This window comes from Branchiostoma lanceolatum, chromosome 7 (assembly GCF_035083965.1).
Source record: "Branchiostoma lanceolatum isolate klBraLanc5 chromosome 7, klBraLanc5.hap2, whole genome shotgun sequence".
In the NCBI taxonomy this organism is placed as follows: Eukaryota; Metazoa; Chordata; class Leptocardii; order Amphioxiformes; family Branchiostomatidae; genus Branchiostoma; species Branchiostoma lanceolatum.
This window is the reverse complement of record NC_089728.1, coordinates 8,196,510-8,212,634: the sequence shown is the minus strand read 5'-3', so window position 1 is coordinate 8,212,634 and position 16,125 is coordinate 8,196,510. Positions and strand designations below refer to the sequence as shown.

Here is a 16,125-nt window from a genome sequence, read left to right as displayed (position 1 = left end):
CTAATACTATTATGGCCTATAGCATTTTGCAAATGGACTGAGTTTCAGGCATACTTAGATTTTCTTCTGTTACAATTACTTACAAACATGCGCCCAATCTGATTTACATTATCATCGAATGACAACAAAACGTGATCATTCCGTCTCCACAGGTGTGAGAAGCCTGGCACAGGTGACAGGTAGGGCCGGACAGAACGTCCTCAGGCGCATGCGTTACCAGAGCAGCCCTGCACATGTGGAGACAGTCGCCATGCCGAGATTACTCCCGCCGCGTGTCGTGTGGCTCCTGCTCGGGGCCTGTGTCTCTCTGCCCCGAGACGCCCAGGCGGGGTTCGGGCAGCCCGTCAGCTACGTCAGGGACGATCGGTTTAAAGAAATGGGGCAGGCGACGCTGAAAACCTTCGACATCGTGGGAGGTACGTAAGGCTGTAATCGTGTCAAAATTACTGAATGACTAGCACACGAATTCTCAAGCAAAGACGAAGTGTAAGGACCCTAATATAAGATTCTCGGAGACACTGTAAAAAGAGTTAGTCGTGTGGTCAAAGTAAAAACAAAATCGGCTAGTAGAATAGAGAAGGATCTGGGCCTGGATCACACAATGTCAAGTAGGTTGGGATTGTAAGATACTTGTTCTCATGGTAATGGCCATTTTAAAAATGGTAATTCATCACCTCGTAACGCCTCTGAAAAAAAACTATACTCAACATGAAGTATAACTCCCACAATAAGCTAGTTCGGAGTTGCTACTACGCATGTGCAGTGTCAAAGGTGAAGGCCCCCGCGACGAAAACAAGACCCGTCTGGGCGTTGTTATGCAAATCTAGACAATGTGGAGGCGAGCACTGTTTCCGTCGCGGGGGCCTTCACCTTTGACACTGCACATGCGTAGTAGCAACTCCGAACTAGCTTATCAGTTAGATTGCATCTTGTACATTCATATTGAAGTCCTTGGAGCATGACTTCGAGGTTCAAGGTACTAGGTGGGGGCGGTTGGCTTCACCATACATTAGGTGTGAAGTCGAGAGTTCGTAATTATGATGGTAGTGATTAACGGACATGAAGAAAGCCGTATGACATGTAAGCCTTACCTTTGCGCTTTGACACATGTGAGCGATGACACAAGAGCGCACGTCATATTCAAACTGTCGTTAGCGTCCACTGCAAAAAAAACACACATCATGACTCATAAATTGATGCCCTCTGTAGAAGACGCCGTATTGGGGGTTGAGCTAGACAACACCATTGGAGAGGATGAGGTCTGGGTTCTTGACTTCCAGCCGTTCGAGACGAACGACACGGGGCGCCCTGTGACGACAAACGTGACGACAGGGACCGCCATGCTGCTGGCAGAGCGCACCGGAGAATGCTCAAGTGTCTTCCGGACCAGCACGGCTAACGTAAGGACAGGCCCAGTCTTGATATCAGTCTTATCTGCCCTCAGTTGTGGAAAATGCGCAAGGTTTGATACTGACCCACTAGAACACGGTTAGAAAACGATCAAAATCATCATTGCAGATATCGGGCGCTTTAGTTATTGCAATTATTGCAAAGACCGCTAGGCAAAGCTTTTAAAACGTGTCGTGATGGGTTCACCTGTCACCGCTTCCAACACGTTGAAACGTCATAGTAACCTTTTCGATGCTTTATTTTCATGTCTACAATGGTTCAGTAATGGATATTGGGCTATTGTTTCTTAGTTTTCTATTCCTTTTGCGTCGCTGTAGCGTACACATGCTGGTTTCTATGATGACTCTTGGTTTCCGGAGTTTATGAACACAACCGGAAACAAGAAATTCTTCAACAACTACACCCGTGGTGAGGTGGCGGCCGGGCAACTCATACGCCTGGATAGCGTGGTCTTTTCTGGTGAGATATAGATATCAACATCTCTAGGACAATAGCAGTAGTAAGAAAGGTTTGTTTTTTGCGCCATGTTGTATCGTACTGGCAGTGCTATCACCACATTTCTTTAAAAAGAAAGATGGACTTGTCATATATGTATCTGCGATTAAAAGTTTTGAAAAGCGTTAGAATATCAACACTTTTCCTTAACTTTCCCAGGTCCAATGGCGACATTTTTTACCTGCAAGAACCAGGACAACACTTCTATCTGGGAGAGACACAACTACACGGAACAGTTCGAGTACAACACCACACTCTACATGACTAACGTCAGACCTAAGGTACATTGGATTTCGCTTACTTTGATCATAGCGGGATCATATTTGATAGTGTTAAAGAAAACTTGTAATACAGTTACAGAAATGGAGCTTGCTTCAGGATTTCTCTAATAGTCCTTTGAACGCCACATGCAAGACCAATATATCTAATGATAAGAAAAATACATTAGAGCCCAACTTCCAATTCATGGCAGCAGTCGTTGCTACAAGTTAGACCACCAAAAGTTCAAAGGGCAGCAGTGACAGAGTACCAATATCTTAAACCCCAGTTCTTAATTTACCTGGCGATTTGCCTGGCGATCACTTAACGCACTGCAGACTTCATCATTTCAATGTCGAAAGACATTTGCACTGTATCATGTCATTCTGTTGGCTTCCTATTTACTACAGGTTGGACCGTACGGGTCGTCCTACGTGCAGAGCCACGCCGTGTTGTACTGGCGCCTGCTGAGGGTCGCTATATCCAAGTTCCTCATCAGCTCCACACGACAGATCAGACCGATATTCGAGTACGCCATTGTCAAGGCCCATTACGACGCGAACGGCGACCCTGACTGGTATGTTTTTTTTTATCAGTCGACAAATCTAATGCGTAAACCAAGGTCAAACAACGTAAAACTTAGTCTAATTCAAAAGTACGTAAGTTAACAATTTGCGTTGGGTTTGATAGTGTTAAGCCTGACTAGATCGCGCTCCTAGCGGCCGGCCCGACTGTAACCGCCCTCTTGGTTTGGGGGTCATTAACCTCCGCCAGCGAGAGCTTGTGTAAACACAGGATAGATAGTATTGTACTGAGGACAAGTTGCTCGTTATATTACATGCCACTAATGGTTTTGTTCTGTCTTCATCAGGACAAAGGCTCACATAGAGATGGCCTTCAAAACCGTCATGGACTCCGACAGTTACCTGATGGCAGCCTACCGATCGAACTCTCTGGTGTACGAGCCACTCAACAACAACAACTCCTTACACAGCGTCATCAATGAACCGTCTTACAACGGTACTTTGCTGTAACTCAATTAAGCATTTATCATGTGTCCGAAGTGGTTGAAAGAAATAACAATTTTGATCAGTGTATCATCTCCTTTTTTACTATTGTTAAACACGTAAACCGCCTTCAAGTCAATCCCGTAGGCCCGACCACTTCCATGGAAACCTAGGAATACAAAATGAAAGAAGAAAATGCAACTATTCCATGAACATGCAGACACTCTCTCATTGGCCGAGCTGCTAATTGCCATGCCATCATTAACAGCTGGTTGACCTACAAATTGTCATGGACAGTTAGGATTGGTCTAGACATATATGTTTTGTTATTTGTCAAAACAAATCAGACATGGCATATCTTTTTTCATAGTTTATCCTCCTACCTTTTGCAGTAAACTTGTCTTCATAGATTGATTTTCTAACTAGTATAAACCCCTTCTGTCCACGCCGCCCCAGACTCGTCCCCTGCCTACACCATGGCGGCTGCAGTTCCAGTCTGTGACTTTGATGACGTGGTGGCCCCGGGCCTGTGTGTACAGCGATGGATCTTCCGCCTCGTGCTCAACGTGTTCGAGTTCGGGAAGAACGTGAGAAATGGGGAGCCAATAGATGCCACTGGTCAGTGTGCCTTAAATGATCGTTAGCCACGCACATTCCTACCTGTAGGCAACTAGCTTGAGCCAGGAGAGAAACATCAGTTAAACATTTGCCTCATTCTTTCCATCCGTGTCTTTGGCTTTCTTTCGGTGTGTCTGACGGAAAGAATGTCGGATGTCTGTTCTATTCAACGACAGTATCTGTTGTATTCGCCAGCCCACAGTAGGCTGGACACTGTGCGCATGTGTTATATAACTCAAAGATATAAATTGCTAACAGACACAAATTTGCTCCCATATGGTGCTATTCCAACATTCTTCAGGAAACTTTATCTTCAAGTTCCTGTATCTGCGCTGCCCGAACATGACTGACAACAACATGGCGACGTGTTCCATCCTGACCGTTGCCGACGCCGAGATTTCCGCTCAGATCACACTGCAGACAGTCGTGGAGGTCACGGATGACAACAACGACAATCCAAGGTCAGGGAAACACAGGACAATACAACAATACAAATACATAAATACAATACAAAACGAGATGTAAAAACTGGACCTCCGGCTGTTGTGCCATGGAAAGCCGCTAGAGGGGGTCAACACACAGTCATAAAGATCCATCCACAACTTCTCGAGTTAAGATGTTCATAAACAGATAGACAGGCACACAAATACACACACAAAAAAAACCTTGGCGAAGGTGATGATACCGTTGATCGTGTTTCTATGATGATGCCCCTCTTCCCCCAGGGTGGAGGTGAAAACCGTGTACGGATCAGACCCATCACGTGACCTGCAGGGTGGGGTACCCCCCGGGGTGTCTCACATGGAGGAGGTTACCTTGGAGACGCACTTCTTCCCAGAGTTTCTGCGCACAAGACTAAAGATGGAGCTGACACTGTTTCTGGTGTGCGTCGGACAACAGTACTCCACGTCACAGTATCCAGATGTAGGTAGTCACCGTTGAATCCTAATATCTAGTCAGTAAGTAAGTAACTTTGAATACTTTCAAAGGCCACTGACGTGAGTGGCTAGGCTAGCGGACACGCGATCAAGAGGTCACGGGTTTGATTCCTGGCTAGACATTCGGTGTTCATGGGAATGGCACTTTACACGACTCGCCTCATTTCACCCAAGTGTAAAATGGGTACCTGACTTCGGTTGGGGAGGTAAAAGGCGATGGAAGAAGAGGGATGGGATAACAACCCATTGCCCCTATGGCCAGAAAATCTATGGGACTACCTTTAACTTTGTTTAAATACTAGACCACTAACGGGCAATACATACCTTCGAAAGCGGTCATATTTTAGTCTATTTGTGTTGATCCAGGGCTGTCTGAGGGCTCCCACATCAGACCGTTACTCGGCGTACGAACATCCCGACTTCAGGTACGAGGGTCAGGACGAGGAGGGGGCCACGGTCACGTACACCGCAGACGACATCGAGTCGCCCATGCAGGTAATATCAACAAGTTTGAACCTATGGTGAGGTCGGAATCTTCCTTCCTTTTTAAGGTGTAAAATTGTAACACCCAAACATACAAAGTAGTGTGGCACAAGGGCTGCGAATCGGAGATGCGCGCCACCATAGGCTACACCAAATAGCGCGGGAGGACTTAAACTTAACCAACTTAAAGCATATTACACAGTCAAACATTCTACAGGAGAGAAACACTGCTTTCAAATCATGGTTACACGTCGTGACTCAGATAACCGTTTCCATCCTAATGTTCAACCTCCCCTTCAGTCCCTGTCCTACAACGGCTATGTAGCGGATAGAGAGGTCCACCAGACGAAGTTCGTGAACAGAGCTCTGTCCGGGGTGTCCGAGACCTACACCGTCACCAGCGTCTTCCGGCTCACCGCGCTGGAGGGCAGGAAGAAACGGCGGGTGGAGCGAGACATCATGGTCAAGGCGACTGTTCCTCAGGGGCTAAGCCACGCCTTACGGTAAGTTTTTATACTAAAGATACTGCTGCTTACATAATACGCAAGAAAAACTAGCAAGATGCAGGTTTGTAGCAATAAGACCAGTGCTCATACGACGTCTTGAAATATTTGAGTGTCATATCTTGCCTTTCAATGTTTGCAACTAAAAAAATTATGTTGTATACACAATTTCCTAGATTACCGAGTATCCACTATATGTGTTCAAAGATGTAATAGACACGTGCACAGATCACGTTGTAGTGGTATATGTAGTCTTACTTTTTATCTTTAAAACTAAATATTGTATGTTGTGTACACTGATTTCCTAGATTCGCCGGGTGCCCAGAAAACTCGACCTTCGTCAGAGAAACCCTTGACTGTGTCTGCCTCAACTATGGAGAAGCCTACAGTTCTAAAACGTTCCGGTGTGAGAAGGGCATCCTGTCAGATGTGGAGGTTAAGGAGGAAGGCACCAACGAGATCGACACCGAGGTCGACGGGAAGGAATCAGGCTCCGCCTCTTTAAACAATATCCTGAACCTGGTCGGCTCCATTGGAATTGTTCTATTGTGTTTAGTATTGAAGGATTGAACATCCAGCAAGCTGCACTATAGGATGTGAAATTGTATGTTCTACGAAATGAATGGAAATTATGACAGATGGATGTAGAATATTTTTCATGACATGAACAAAGAGATTGTACAGCTCTGTAAATATAGACATATTATCATTGTGGTATACATTGTAAACCATACAAATCTATATTGAATTTGAATATAACGTTATATGATTAAATTATAGTTCCACCAAAAAGCTTTGTGTTGAATATTGACCAGAACGTCTTGAAGCACGAGGCTTTGGTGAACCTAAATGCAGGCCTCGGGCAGAGTTATCATCTATTCTTTACTTGTCCCACAAAGGCTATCATGTATTAGACTTGGTCAATGAAAGTCGCCCTGATTTAAACTGCAAAACGCACAACAGATAAAAATGAGAAAGAACCACTGATTGGATGTAGGAATCCTTTTATTTATATCCACTCCATGCAAAGAAAAACAGTACAGCATTGAATAAGGTATAAGTTAACATAGTCTCATGAAGTGAAGATGTCTAAAACATTACACAAACTTGAATTGACGAGTATGACACTTGAACTGGTTTCATTTGAATTTGGTTGGTTTTAGTGAATCTCTTGAAATATTGATACTAAAAGAAGGTTAATGTTAATTGTATGTCGTCCATGGTTTGCCACATGAACCTATAAAAAATTGCTATGAGTTTTATCATGAATTGAAATAACAAAGCATGCCAAATATCACTAAATCAGTATTTTCCTTCGAACATATACATTTTCCGAAATCGAATCAAGCTGCATTGAATTTTTGGTTGGCTTAATTTGTTTTACCGGTAAGCTCCGAGGTCACCTTTGATAAAGGTCAAGGTTGAAGGATTATGAGTATTACATAATTATCAAACATCTAGAAATAAGTTAATGTGATCTAAGTTCTGTACCGTCTGAATTGGTTCAGGTGATATTAGTTATTGAGCAAATCTTTGGAAACGTTGCCAGAATAGAGACCCTGCATCATCAGTTGGTAATAACGATTAAACGTCACACACCGCTGAATCTGGTGTTTGCGATGCGGGTTTGTTAAAAGGTGATGTACATCGGTGTATATGCAAGAAGATAATTAATGGTTCTTTAACTATTTAAACATGAGGTTGATAGACAATATGAGGAATTAATCGATTCAACAAGTAACTAGAACTTGAATCTTTATCGATAATGATATAGCAAACATGCAAATGAGAATCAACATTAAAGTATTATCCATGGTATTCATATATAAGTAACATGCAAACAAATATAATTCTTCGAAGGTTGTCCATTGGTCGCTCGGGCCAAACATTCATATCAATCCTGGTAAGCTTGTGGTGCTGTCTCTCACACATGGAAGCTGGATTTCTCCTGTTTAAAACAAAAACACATCATCAACAAATACATGATAAATTAAAGATACTGCTGTGTGTGGGAATACACGCGATCACCAGAGTAACTACGCTAGCTATATAGGGAGAATAGTTTACCAGTGAAGTTTGGCCACCATAGGGCAACATTTGTCCTTCCAAGGGGAAATGATACCCTTCCCGCAGAGTCACTTTCCTGGCGAATCATTCACCCTATATATGCCGAATTCTGCTATCAATACGTCCATAGGCCTGATGGAGGCTTGAATTTGACCTATGGTTATAATCTAATGTAGCTGTAAGGTGTGCATTTTACTTCAATTCACAGTAGGAGAGTTTTGCATCTAAAAATAGCAGCTGTAGATAGGAAAATGGCAAAGTACGAAAACCTTAAGGAGGAGATAATCTCCCATAGTCAATATAGTGCTACAGTGGTTACAATAGAGGTGGGGAGCAGGGGTTGGATTAATAGCGAGAACATTAAGAAGTTGAAATCTCTGTGTCCTGTAGGCAGGAAGGATTGTGAAGTTAGAAAGCTGAAACAAAGGCTAGGGCACTGCGCCCTTTGTACGTCCTACGCAATATATTGCGCAAGGAACACCCCTGTGTGGGAATCACCGTCCGGGCTGTTTTCCAGCCGTTGAGAGCTATGTACATTTTGAGATAATATTATTATCATGTATCACTAACAGTGCAATACTTCAAATATCGTTAAACTTGTGCAATACAGCCTGCATATATGTATCGGAAGTCGGATGCACATAATTTTTACCTTGCACCCTCCAGATTTGTATTGATCTGAGTAAGGGGTCGGCCTAGGTTTTTAATTAATTCATCTTGTATGTGGTTGGTTTTAAAAGTGTGTCTTTTGTGTTTTACCTCTGCAATAAAGATGATTTTGAACAGTCGCTAGATTTGACTGCCAAAGAGAAAGACATCCTAAACGTTAGATAGTTGGAACCTTACCATGTTCCGTGGGTAGGTCTCCATCTTTCCGGATGGCGGGGAGGACCCCCCAGCTACGAAAGCCTCGCGGCGGGCCGAGTTTGGAGGAGAGTTGGGCGGCGACGCCTCCACCTTGGCCTTGCCGACCATGGCCCGCGCGAAGCAGCAGGCCAGGCCGAGCATGATGAGGAACAGGAACAGGCCGCACACCAGCCCCGCGATGATCTCACCGGGGGTGGCCGGCTTCTGGATAGGAGCGGTCCGGGCTGGAAAAGACGTGTTACATCCAAATCACACCGAGAAGGTTTCAGGCCATAAATGTACATAGAATGCTAACATTTACACAAACCGTTACTTAAGTGCGTCTTGCTGTCTTTTTTCAATTGATAATTATCTCTCTATTGAAGTAAATAACATCACAGAGAGTCTGATGGTATTTAGTAAGGTTTATCCTCTTGAAAAGGTTTAACATTGTATATATCCAAGCTTGTCCAGTGAGCAGAATCATATGAAGAATGAAAGAGAGAGGGCAAGAAAGTCAGGATGACAAGGATACGTCCATACCTGGATTGACCATGCCCCCGTCCTTCAGCAGGGACGACCTGTAGATGTCCAGCGGGACCCCGTCGGGGGACTCGGCGCCCAGGAAGCGCTTCCACATCATCTCGGCGATGGCGTCCACCGCGTAGAAGTTGATGGTGTCCTCGGGACGGCTGGCCTCCAGGAGGTCGTAGGTGCAGATGCACCCCACACCGATAACTGCGGGAAAGATCAGGAGTTGTATATTGCGACGGTTAATCAATATAGATCTCGCATGTAAGAGGCTGAAAATGTACATGTATGATGATACATGTCTCAACCGGTCACATGCACCCATGTTCCTTCCTGGACGCATAAGAGTTTCTCTTTACAAATCAAACTTTGTTCCATAACCATTGTAACAGGTACAATGTGTGGCACGTTATTGATCAGTACTAAATATCAAGACTAATATCTACGCCTCTTTACATGCGCTAGAGTTGAAGTGAAGTGTGATAATGTACCAGCTTAATCTAGAGCAGTTATCAAGGTCCTGACTACGCGGTGTGGTCTTTGACCTCTATATTGCCTCTCCCGGTAATCAATACAGATTTAGTGCCAAACGGCTACCTTAGTAGACTAAGGATTAAAGGTTTCTAGTTTTGTACGCTCAATAGACGACGAGGAACGAAACTTGGCACACTTTAGTATTAGTTTGATATCTAACAGGGTGTGGCAAGTTCCATTTCTCTTACTCTACTGTATATGTCTAGCCATCTTCATCATGTTGAAGGCGACTGCCTTAACCAAAAGAAGAATTATACTGTCGTACCGTCTAAGAGCGCCATGTTCCTGACGCGGGTAGCAGAGACCCGCATCTTGTCGGCGATGAAGTCGTGGAATGTGACGAGGAAGCCGGCCTGGTCCCCACTGGTCACCACGCTGCAGTTCTGCACGAACGTGAACTCGATGGCGTTCTTCTCCGGGGGAGGGGTGACTGGGGCCGGGGTGGTCGGCTCCACGTACACTCCCTCGAACAGCCTGGACAAGAAGACAAGAAACAGAAGGGGAGGTTACATGTTTATCGTGTTCCTTGTGTCGACAGAAAAGTATATAGAGATGAAGACAGAAATATCATAATAACCTGAGGTTTTTAACCAGCTGGGGGTATTGTGATCTGCATTTGACTTACCAAACCACCCACTTGGTCTTATCTTTCAACAGAATTTGACTATCAATCAATTGGATTGCCCAATGAGGTTTTATCAATAAAACCTCCTTGGATTGCCTGAACAACAAAGCCACATACCAGGGGGCCCAAAATCGACCGTGACTTTCGTCTTCCCAACACCTACCCACATACCAAATATTATCATAATCCATCCAGATGTTCTTGAGTTATGCTGACTACAATCGTCCGGAAACACAAACAGACGCACAGACACACAAACGGACACACACACACACGCAGACACACCCAAAACTATATCTCCATTTTTCATGCAGATAAAAATGGTGATATCATGATTATAGATGGGAGCACAGTGAGTTACAGAAGAAAGGAACTCACGCGTAGTACCCTCCCAGGAAGGTACAGCTGCAGGTGACGTGCGGCACCCCGCCCACATCCCGCGGCACCAGGTTGGTGCTGCAGCCGGTGGTGGTCCACGCGTTCCCGGCCCAGCGGCGACACTGAAAAGAACCAAATACATGTAAAAGACGATCTTACATGCCTTACACAACACGACACGATACGACATGACACATCACAACACAACACAACACAACACAACACAATACAACACAACACAACAATACTAACATTAGTTTGCCTCTACCAATGCTATTATCCCTAGAGAGGGTTGTGGGATACTTTCCCATTGATGTCTATACAGTAATTCCAAACCATGAAAACTGACAGTGGTAGTATTGCCATTGTAACTAGATTCAGGTTCACCATATTTCTGCTCTGTTGGGTACCCCTGGAAACAAGTTGAGGGCGCGGCGGCCGACAGAAATAAATGGAAAGTTGCTACCCAATGTGCCTGTAGGAGGACCTAAGGTCTGAAGGTCTCACCTCTAGCGTGTAGGTGCCGTCAGGCATGGCGCCAGTAGCGGGGATGTCCAGCACCAGGGGGTCACGCAGCCCGGCCAGACGGGTCCGCAGGTCCGACAACGGACTGACCAGGTCAACCAGCACCAGGTCACTCCTGAAGCACAAAAATATTTCTCATCAGATACAATAAGTTTGAAATTCATAGATCTTATGGTGTACTAGTATCTAGTGAATAGCCTAATGCTGCTCACAATTCTATCAATAGCAGAAAACTCGAATCACTGCTTACATTTTGGGTCTAGCATTGATTAAAACTTACCTGATGGCGTCACTACTCAGGGGGTCAGTCAGGGGGTCGAACTTGATCTGCGCTGACCCGATGCACGCCCCGTAGCAGACAGTGGACGAGTCCGGCACGCACTGCCACTGCTCGTAAGCCCAGGCTACATCTTCACCGAGCCGGATCTGTGCGGGATGCAACAAAACATCGACTGAGCAAAACAATCGACTCGGTGGTGAAAAACGATAGCGAAGGGAGGGAGCCAGATACAGGGGTGAGGTGTACATAGCCGTCTCATCTATTGACATAAGATACTGGGGGAATCTGAACCTGTCCAAAAGAGCCGGACATCCATGAAGAAACAAACATGACATGCTGCCTGAAGTTTTGGTATTGAAAGAATCTAATCTTGGCAACAGAAAATGTTGACACGTTACCTTAGGAGTGCCGGTGACGTCACCGCTGCATCCATCGCACGACGCCAGCAGCTGCTGGTCAGCAATGTCGTCAAACAGCGTCAGGTCGGTCCTCACCACGACGTTACCCGACTGTGCCACGGAAGCCGAACCGCCGTACGACTGTCCCCGACACATCCCAACCATGCCCAACTCGACTGTGGAGCGGAAGTCGAGCTTGGTCGTGACCGCGTCCGGGCTGCTCTCGTCGATGGAGGCCAACATGGCGTCGAAGACCAGAAGCATGTCGGAAACCTTATGCACAAAACACAGTACTGATTAACGACATCATAACAAATTAGAAATTGTCTCACATACACACATAAACAAACACAAATACACACGCACACACACATACACACACACACACACACACACACGCACACAAATAAACAAACGCGCGCAAACACACACACACATACATGAAGAGACGATAGGCTGAACACTGCAAACATCATTTCCACTATGAAAAAAACATTTAAATCACGAAAGATATATCAGGTATTTGGTCTGCTGACAGAGATGATTACACTTTACCTGGTCTGTCGTCATAGGAGTGGTCACGACGTTGGCCGCATTACGTTTCCTCCTCCTCTTGGCCTGGCCGTCGTCCCTAGCGCTGGCATTGTTGTCCTCTGATACCTCGTCCTCCATGCGGTAGAACTCCTCCATGAGATCGCCGATGTATTCCTTGGCCTTCGTACGGACCTCCTCTCCCATGTTGCTGTCGGCATCATAGGTCCCGGCAAGACCTCTCAGTGCGTTGTCTACTTCCCTTCAAGGTTAAAGAACAAGGTGTAATGAAAAACCTGACAATTTACTTAGGCTCTTCATAAAGCAGCATTTCAGACACCCCAATTTCCATAATACATTGTGTGAAAATTTCTGGCCATGTAGAATGGCAACCAGAGCATTACTTACTCTTCGTCCTTAGGAATGGTTTCCGTGATCTTGTTAGTGAGCGCAGCCTTGAGCTCGTTGACAACATCTTGCTGTGCCTCGGTGAGATTGCCGCCAACTTGCTTCACAGTTTTCACCATGGAAATCACACTAGACATCGCCTTGTCGACATCACCTTCAACAACAACAACAACAACAGCAGCATATAACTTTCCATACATACTATTGTGTCAAAAACGTTATGATAAACGCAATGAGTATGATGAGGACGGGCATTATTCCAGGCCATTTTGAAGTCGTTTTTGTGTCTCTTTGAACAAGGTATTTTGTCAAGATATCGATACACAGGTGCAATATATTTTGTAAGTGCTGTTATTTTGGCATGTTACAGGGATCTATGAGTGCATTGATAGGACATTTGATGAGCTGATAAACTCACAAATGTAATTATCATTAATATATATAGAGAGATTGAGGACGGAAATGAAGCCTTGTTGCCAGCCGTCGTGCGATTTTGATGTCATGGGATTCCAAGTAGGCTGTGACGGAAATAGCCCCCTTCGCAGACTTCCCGGAGCGGCGGCGTATATTTGGGGGGCCCAGTGGGGGGTGTACTTTCGCCGCCGAGGGAGTTATGTCACCGAGGGAGTTTTGTTACTGATAACTTTATTGCTCAACAATTGTACAAGGTACAGAGTACGGCATTCACTGGTACATAGATAACATTCTACTAGGCTAATCCGTCTATCTTATACAATATGGTGTACTAGTCTATCTTATACAATATGGTGTAGTAGTATGGGATGACAATGGGATTTTACAATTATTGGAGGAGTTTCTTACGTCTAGACATTCTTTGATATATTTCCCAATGTATACCATGCATGGGTTGTCACATGTCATTATGTACTTAAATTTGCTATTTAAGTCCATTGAGATAAATCCTGGTAAGTCCAACGATAGCATTGAGTATAGTGAATTACGTAAATCAAAATATTTGGGACATACAATCAAAAAGTGATATTCGTCTTCAACTACCTCTGGACAAAATGGACAAACCCTCTGGTCTATAGGGAGTTTTTGAAATCTCCCCGTTTCTATACTTAATTTATGGCAGCCAATTTTGAGTTTTGTGATTGCTCTACGTACGTCGAGGCTCTTAATGTTTGAAAGGTAGTTTTCTTGCTTATAAATCTTGTTTAAGGTAGAAAGAAAGGAAAGTTTGTAATTGTTTCGAATAGCGCAATGCCAATTTTGTATATAAACATCTTGTAGACGTTGTCGTAGCTGAGTGTTGATTATATCTATATGGTATGACTTCGGGTTCAGCCATATATGTCCTTAACTCCCTCGCCGGCGAAAGTACCCCCCCCCCCAAAAAAAAAAATAATAATAATATACGCCGCCGCTCCGCGAAGTCTGCGAAGGAGGCTATGACGGAACCAACCAAGACAATGATCTTAGACAGTCTTTTCCGTTACAAGACAGTTGACGACCTATGCACGACAGTCCCAGGAATACATTCAGTTTGCAATCGTAGGACGAATGTGACCAGGCCTTTAAGAGGGTTAGGCTCTACCAGCCTCCGCGGGTCGCTGGGAAAATGTAGAAATTGGCCAAATAGAGTCAATTGTATGAAGGGAGTCGGCTACGGGGAGAAGGTCGAATGTAACCCTCCATGGCCAAAGTCCCCCGGCAAATATTCTCCCTTTAGCCGGCGTAGTTAGTCTGGTAGAGACTATAAGAGGGTATCTTACTGGACTGCGCCTAATTGTACCAAATTGCGAACGGCGCCAATTTGTCCATTTGGTCATGTTGTTTGTAGAGGCCACGTGTCTTACCCGTGCGTCGCACGTCAGTGTTACCACACGGGAAAAGTTCTCAAAGTTGCCGCAATAATTCGGCGCAATCAGGCGCTGACCAGAGAGATACCCGCTTTGGAAAGGGAATGTAAGTGACACATCTGCGAAATGAGGACATGGGTGTACTGACCTGTCAGGAGGCTGTTCTCGATTTCGCCCTTCACGTTGTCCACGGTATCGTCGGTGATCTCGGCAGGAGGGTTGACGGTGACGTCAAAGGTCAGCCTGCTGGATGCCCGCCTGCCGTCAAACACGTCCACCACCAGCGTCAACTCGTTCTCTGCGCCGATACCTGGAATGGCACACCAAGTTCGGTCAGGCTACAGTATGGCTAGGTGCAATGATGCTGCGCAACTTATATTAAGCAGTAGAGTCTATTTGAGTCGCGGGAGCAGCTACAGGTGCAAACATAATGTAATTTGTATCTTTTGCACATGCCGATTTGAGCTTTTGCCTAAACAAACAAGGGCTAAAACAAACACAGATGAACTAAAACAGCAACCGTGGAAGGCTTGATAAGTTTACTCTAAAACCAGTGTTTGCGCGCTCTAACCTGCGGGGAGCGTGGCCTCGTATTGGCTGTCCTCGGTCCGCCCCCTCAGCTGCACGGTCCTGTCGTCAGGTCCGATGTAGCCGAACCGGTACTCCAGCGCGTCGTCTTCATCGTCGGTCCAACCCTCCGCTGAGAGGGTAAAGGTGTCCGACAGGGCCGTTCCAACCGCTGGCTTAACCTAATGAGGAGATAGGAAGACTGTGTGTTAGTGTACATGTTTTGTAGCAATCGTATTTATCTATACTTGTAAATCATAGGAGATCATAGGAGAGACGTCATACAAATTCAGGAGAAGGTCAAAATGCATGCTCCTAAGGCTAGCAGAGCCTCGCCCGCAGCAAAACGGAAAAGCTCTGCTAAACCGAGCTGACGTATCATCTTCTGTAAGCGTGGGCTCTAACCAGTTGTCATTCGATCAGAGAATCGATTTTCCATGAAGAAGGCCACGCCCACAAAAGTGGAAACCTCAGCTCCGTTTTGCAGAGCCTCCCCAAGGTATATTACACAGGCCGCTGGCGTAGGAGAATGGTCAAAATGATTCTGTAGACCGTACCTGGAAATCGCCCGGGCTTGGCGCAGCGTTGGTCTCGACGACAACATCGGCGTACGCCTCTCCGCCTTGGTGGACCGCGGTGGCGCGGAAGGTGTACCGGGTGTTCGGAGCCAGGCTGTTCGGCAGGATCACCACATTCACCGGCTGCTCGGCGGCAGGTTTCGGGTAGGTCAAGCTCGTCTTTCCGTTGGCGGTAACCTCCTCCAAGTCGACGTAACCGTATCCTATTAGATTGTGAGGCGAATACAGAGAACATGAACTTAGTACACCAACTATTAAAAGACCGATTAGACACAGTTCTTCAAGGAAAAGAGGAAGGCGCACGGCCGCGGGGACGTCCCCG

The 16,125-nt window shown here is 45.5% G+C and overlaps 2 protein-coding genes across 3 annotated transcripts in view; one reads left to right on the top strand and one right to left on the bottom strand.

Moving 5' to 3' along the window:
• The first annotated feature begins 199 nt into the window (after window positions 1-199).
• LOC136438998 (uncharacterized) lies at window positions 200-6,504 on the top strand. The gene is made up of 12 exons (XM_066434091.1): window positions 200-416; window positions 1,210-1,400; window positions 1,728-1,869; window positions 2,065-2,186; window positions 2,574-2,740; window positions 3,035-3,183; window positions 3,627-3,788; window positions 4,090-4,249; window positions 4,514-4,712; window positions 5,093-5,221; window positions 5,510-5,712; window positions 6,021-6,504. The coding sequence occupies exons 1-12, from the start codon at window positions 209-211 to the stop codon at window positions 6,280-6,282; spliced, it is 2,094 nt and encodes a 697-aa protein (XP_066290188.1). The 5' UTR covers window positions 200-208; the 3' UTR covers window positions 6,283-6,504.
• A 195-nt stretch (window positions 6,505-6,699) lies between these two features.
• LOC136438992 (uncharacterized) overlaps window positions 6,700-16,125 on the bottom strand; it is a 29,099-nt gene continuing 19,673 nt past the window's right edge. For both annotated transcript variants that reach the window (XM_066434074.1, XM_066434073.1), the window contains 13 exons: window positions 15,783-16,006; window positions 15,230-15,407; window positions 14,807-14,968; window positions 12,836-12,989; window positions 12,452-12,689; window positions 11,897-12,169; window positions 11,499-11,644; window positions 11,201-11,333; window positions 10,694-10,815; window positions 9,956-10,164; window positions 9,169-9,363; window positions 8,626-8,870; window positions 6,700-7,660 (listed from right to left, as the gene is read on the bottom strand). In XM_066434074.1, coding sequence (XP_066290171.1) covers window positions 7,637-7,660; window positions 8,626-8,870; window positions 9,169-9,363; window positions 9,956-10,164; window positions 10,694-10,815; window positions 11,201-11,333; window positions 11,499-11,644; window positions 11,897-12,169; window positions 12,452-12,689; window positions 12,836-12,989; window positions 14,807-14,968; window positions 15,230-15,407; window positions 15,783-16,006 — 2,303 coding nt within the window. In that variant the 3' untranslated portion in view covers window positions 6,700-7,636. The remainder of the gene's footprint in view (window positions 7,661-8,625; window positions 8,871-9,168; window positions 9,364-9,955; window positions 10,165-10,693; window positions 10,816-11,200; window positions 11,334-11,498; window positions 11,645-11,896; window positions 12,170-12,451; window positions 12,690-12,835; window positions 12,990-14,806; window positions 14,969-15,229; window positions 15,408-15,782; window positions 16,007-16,125) is intronic.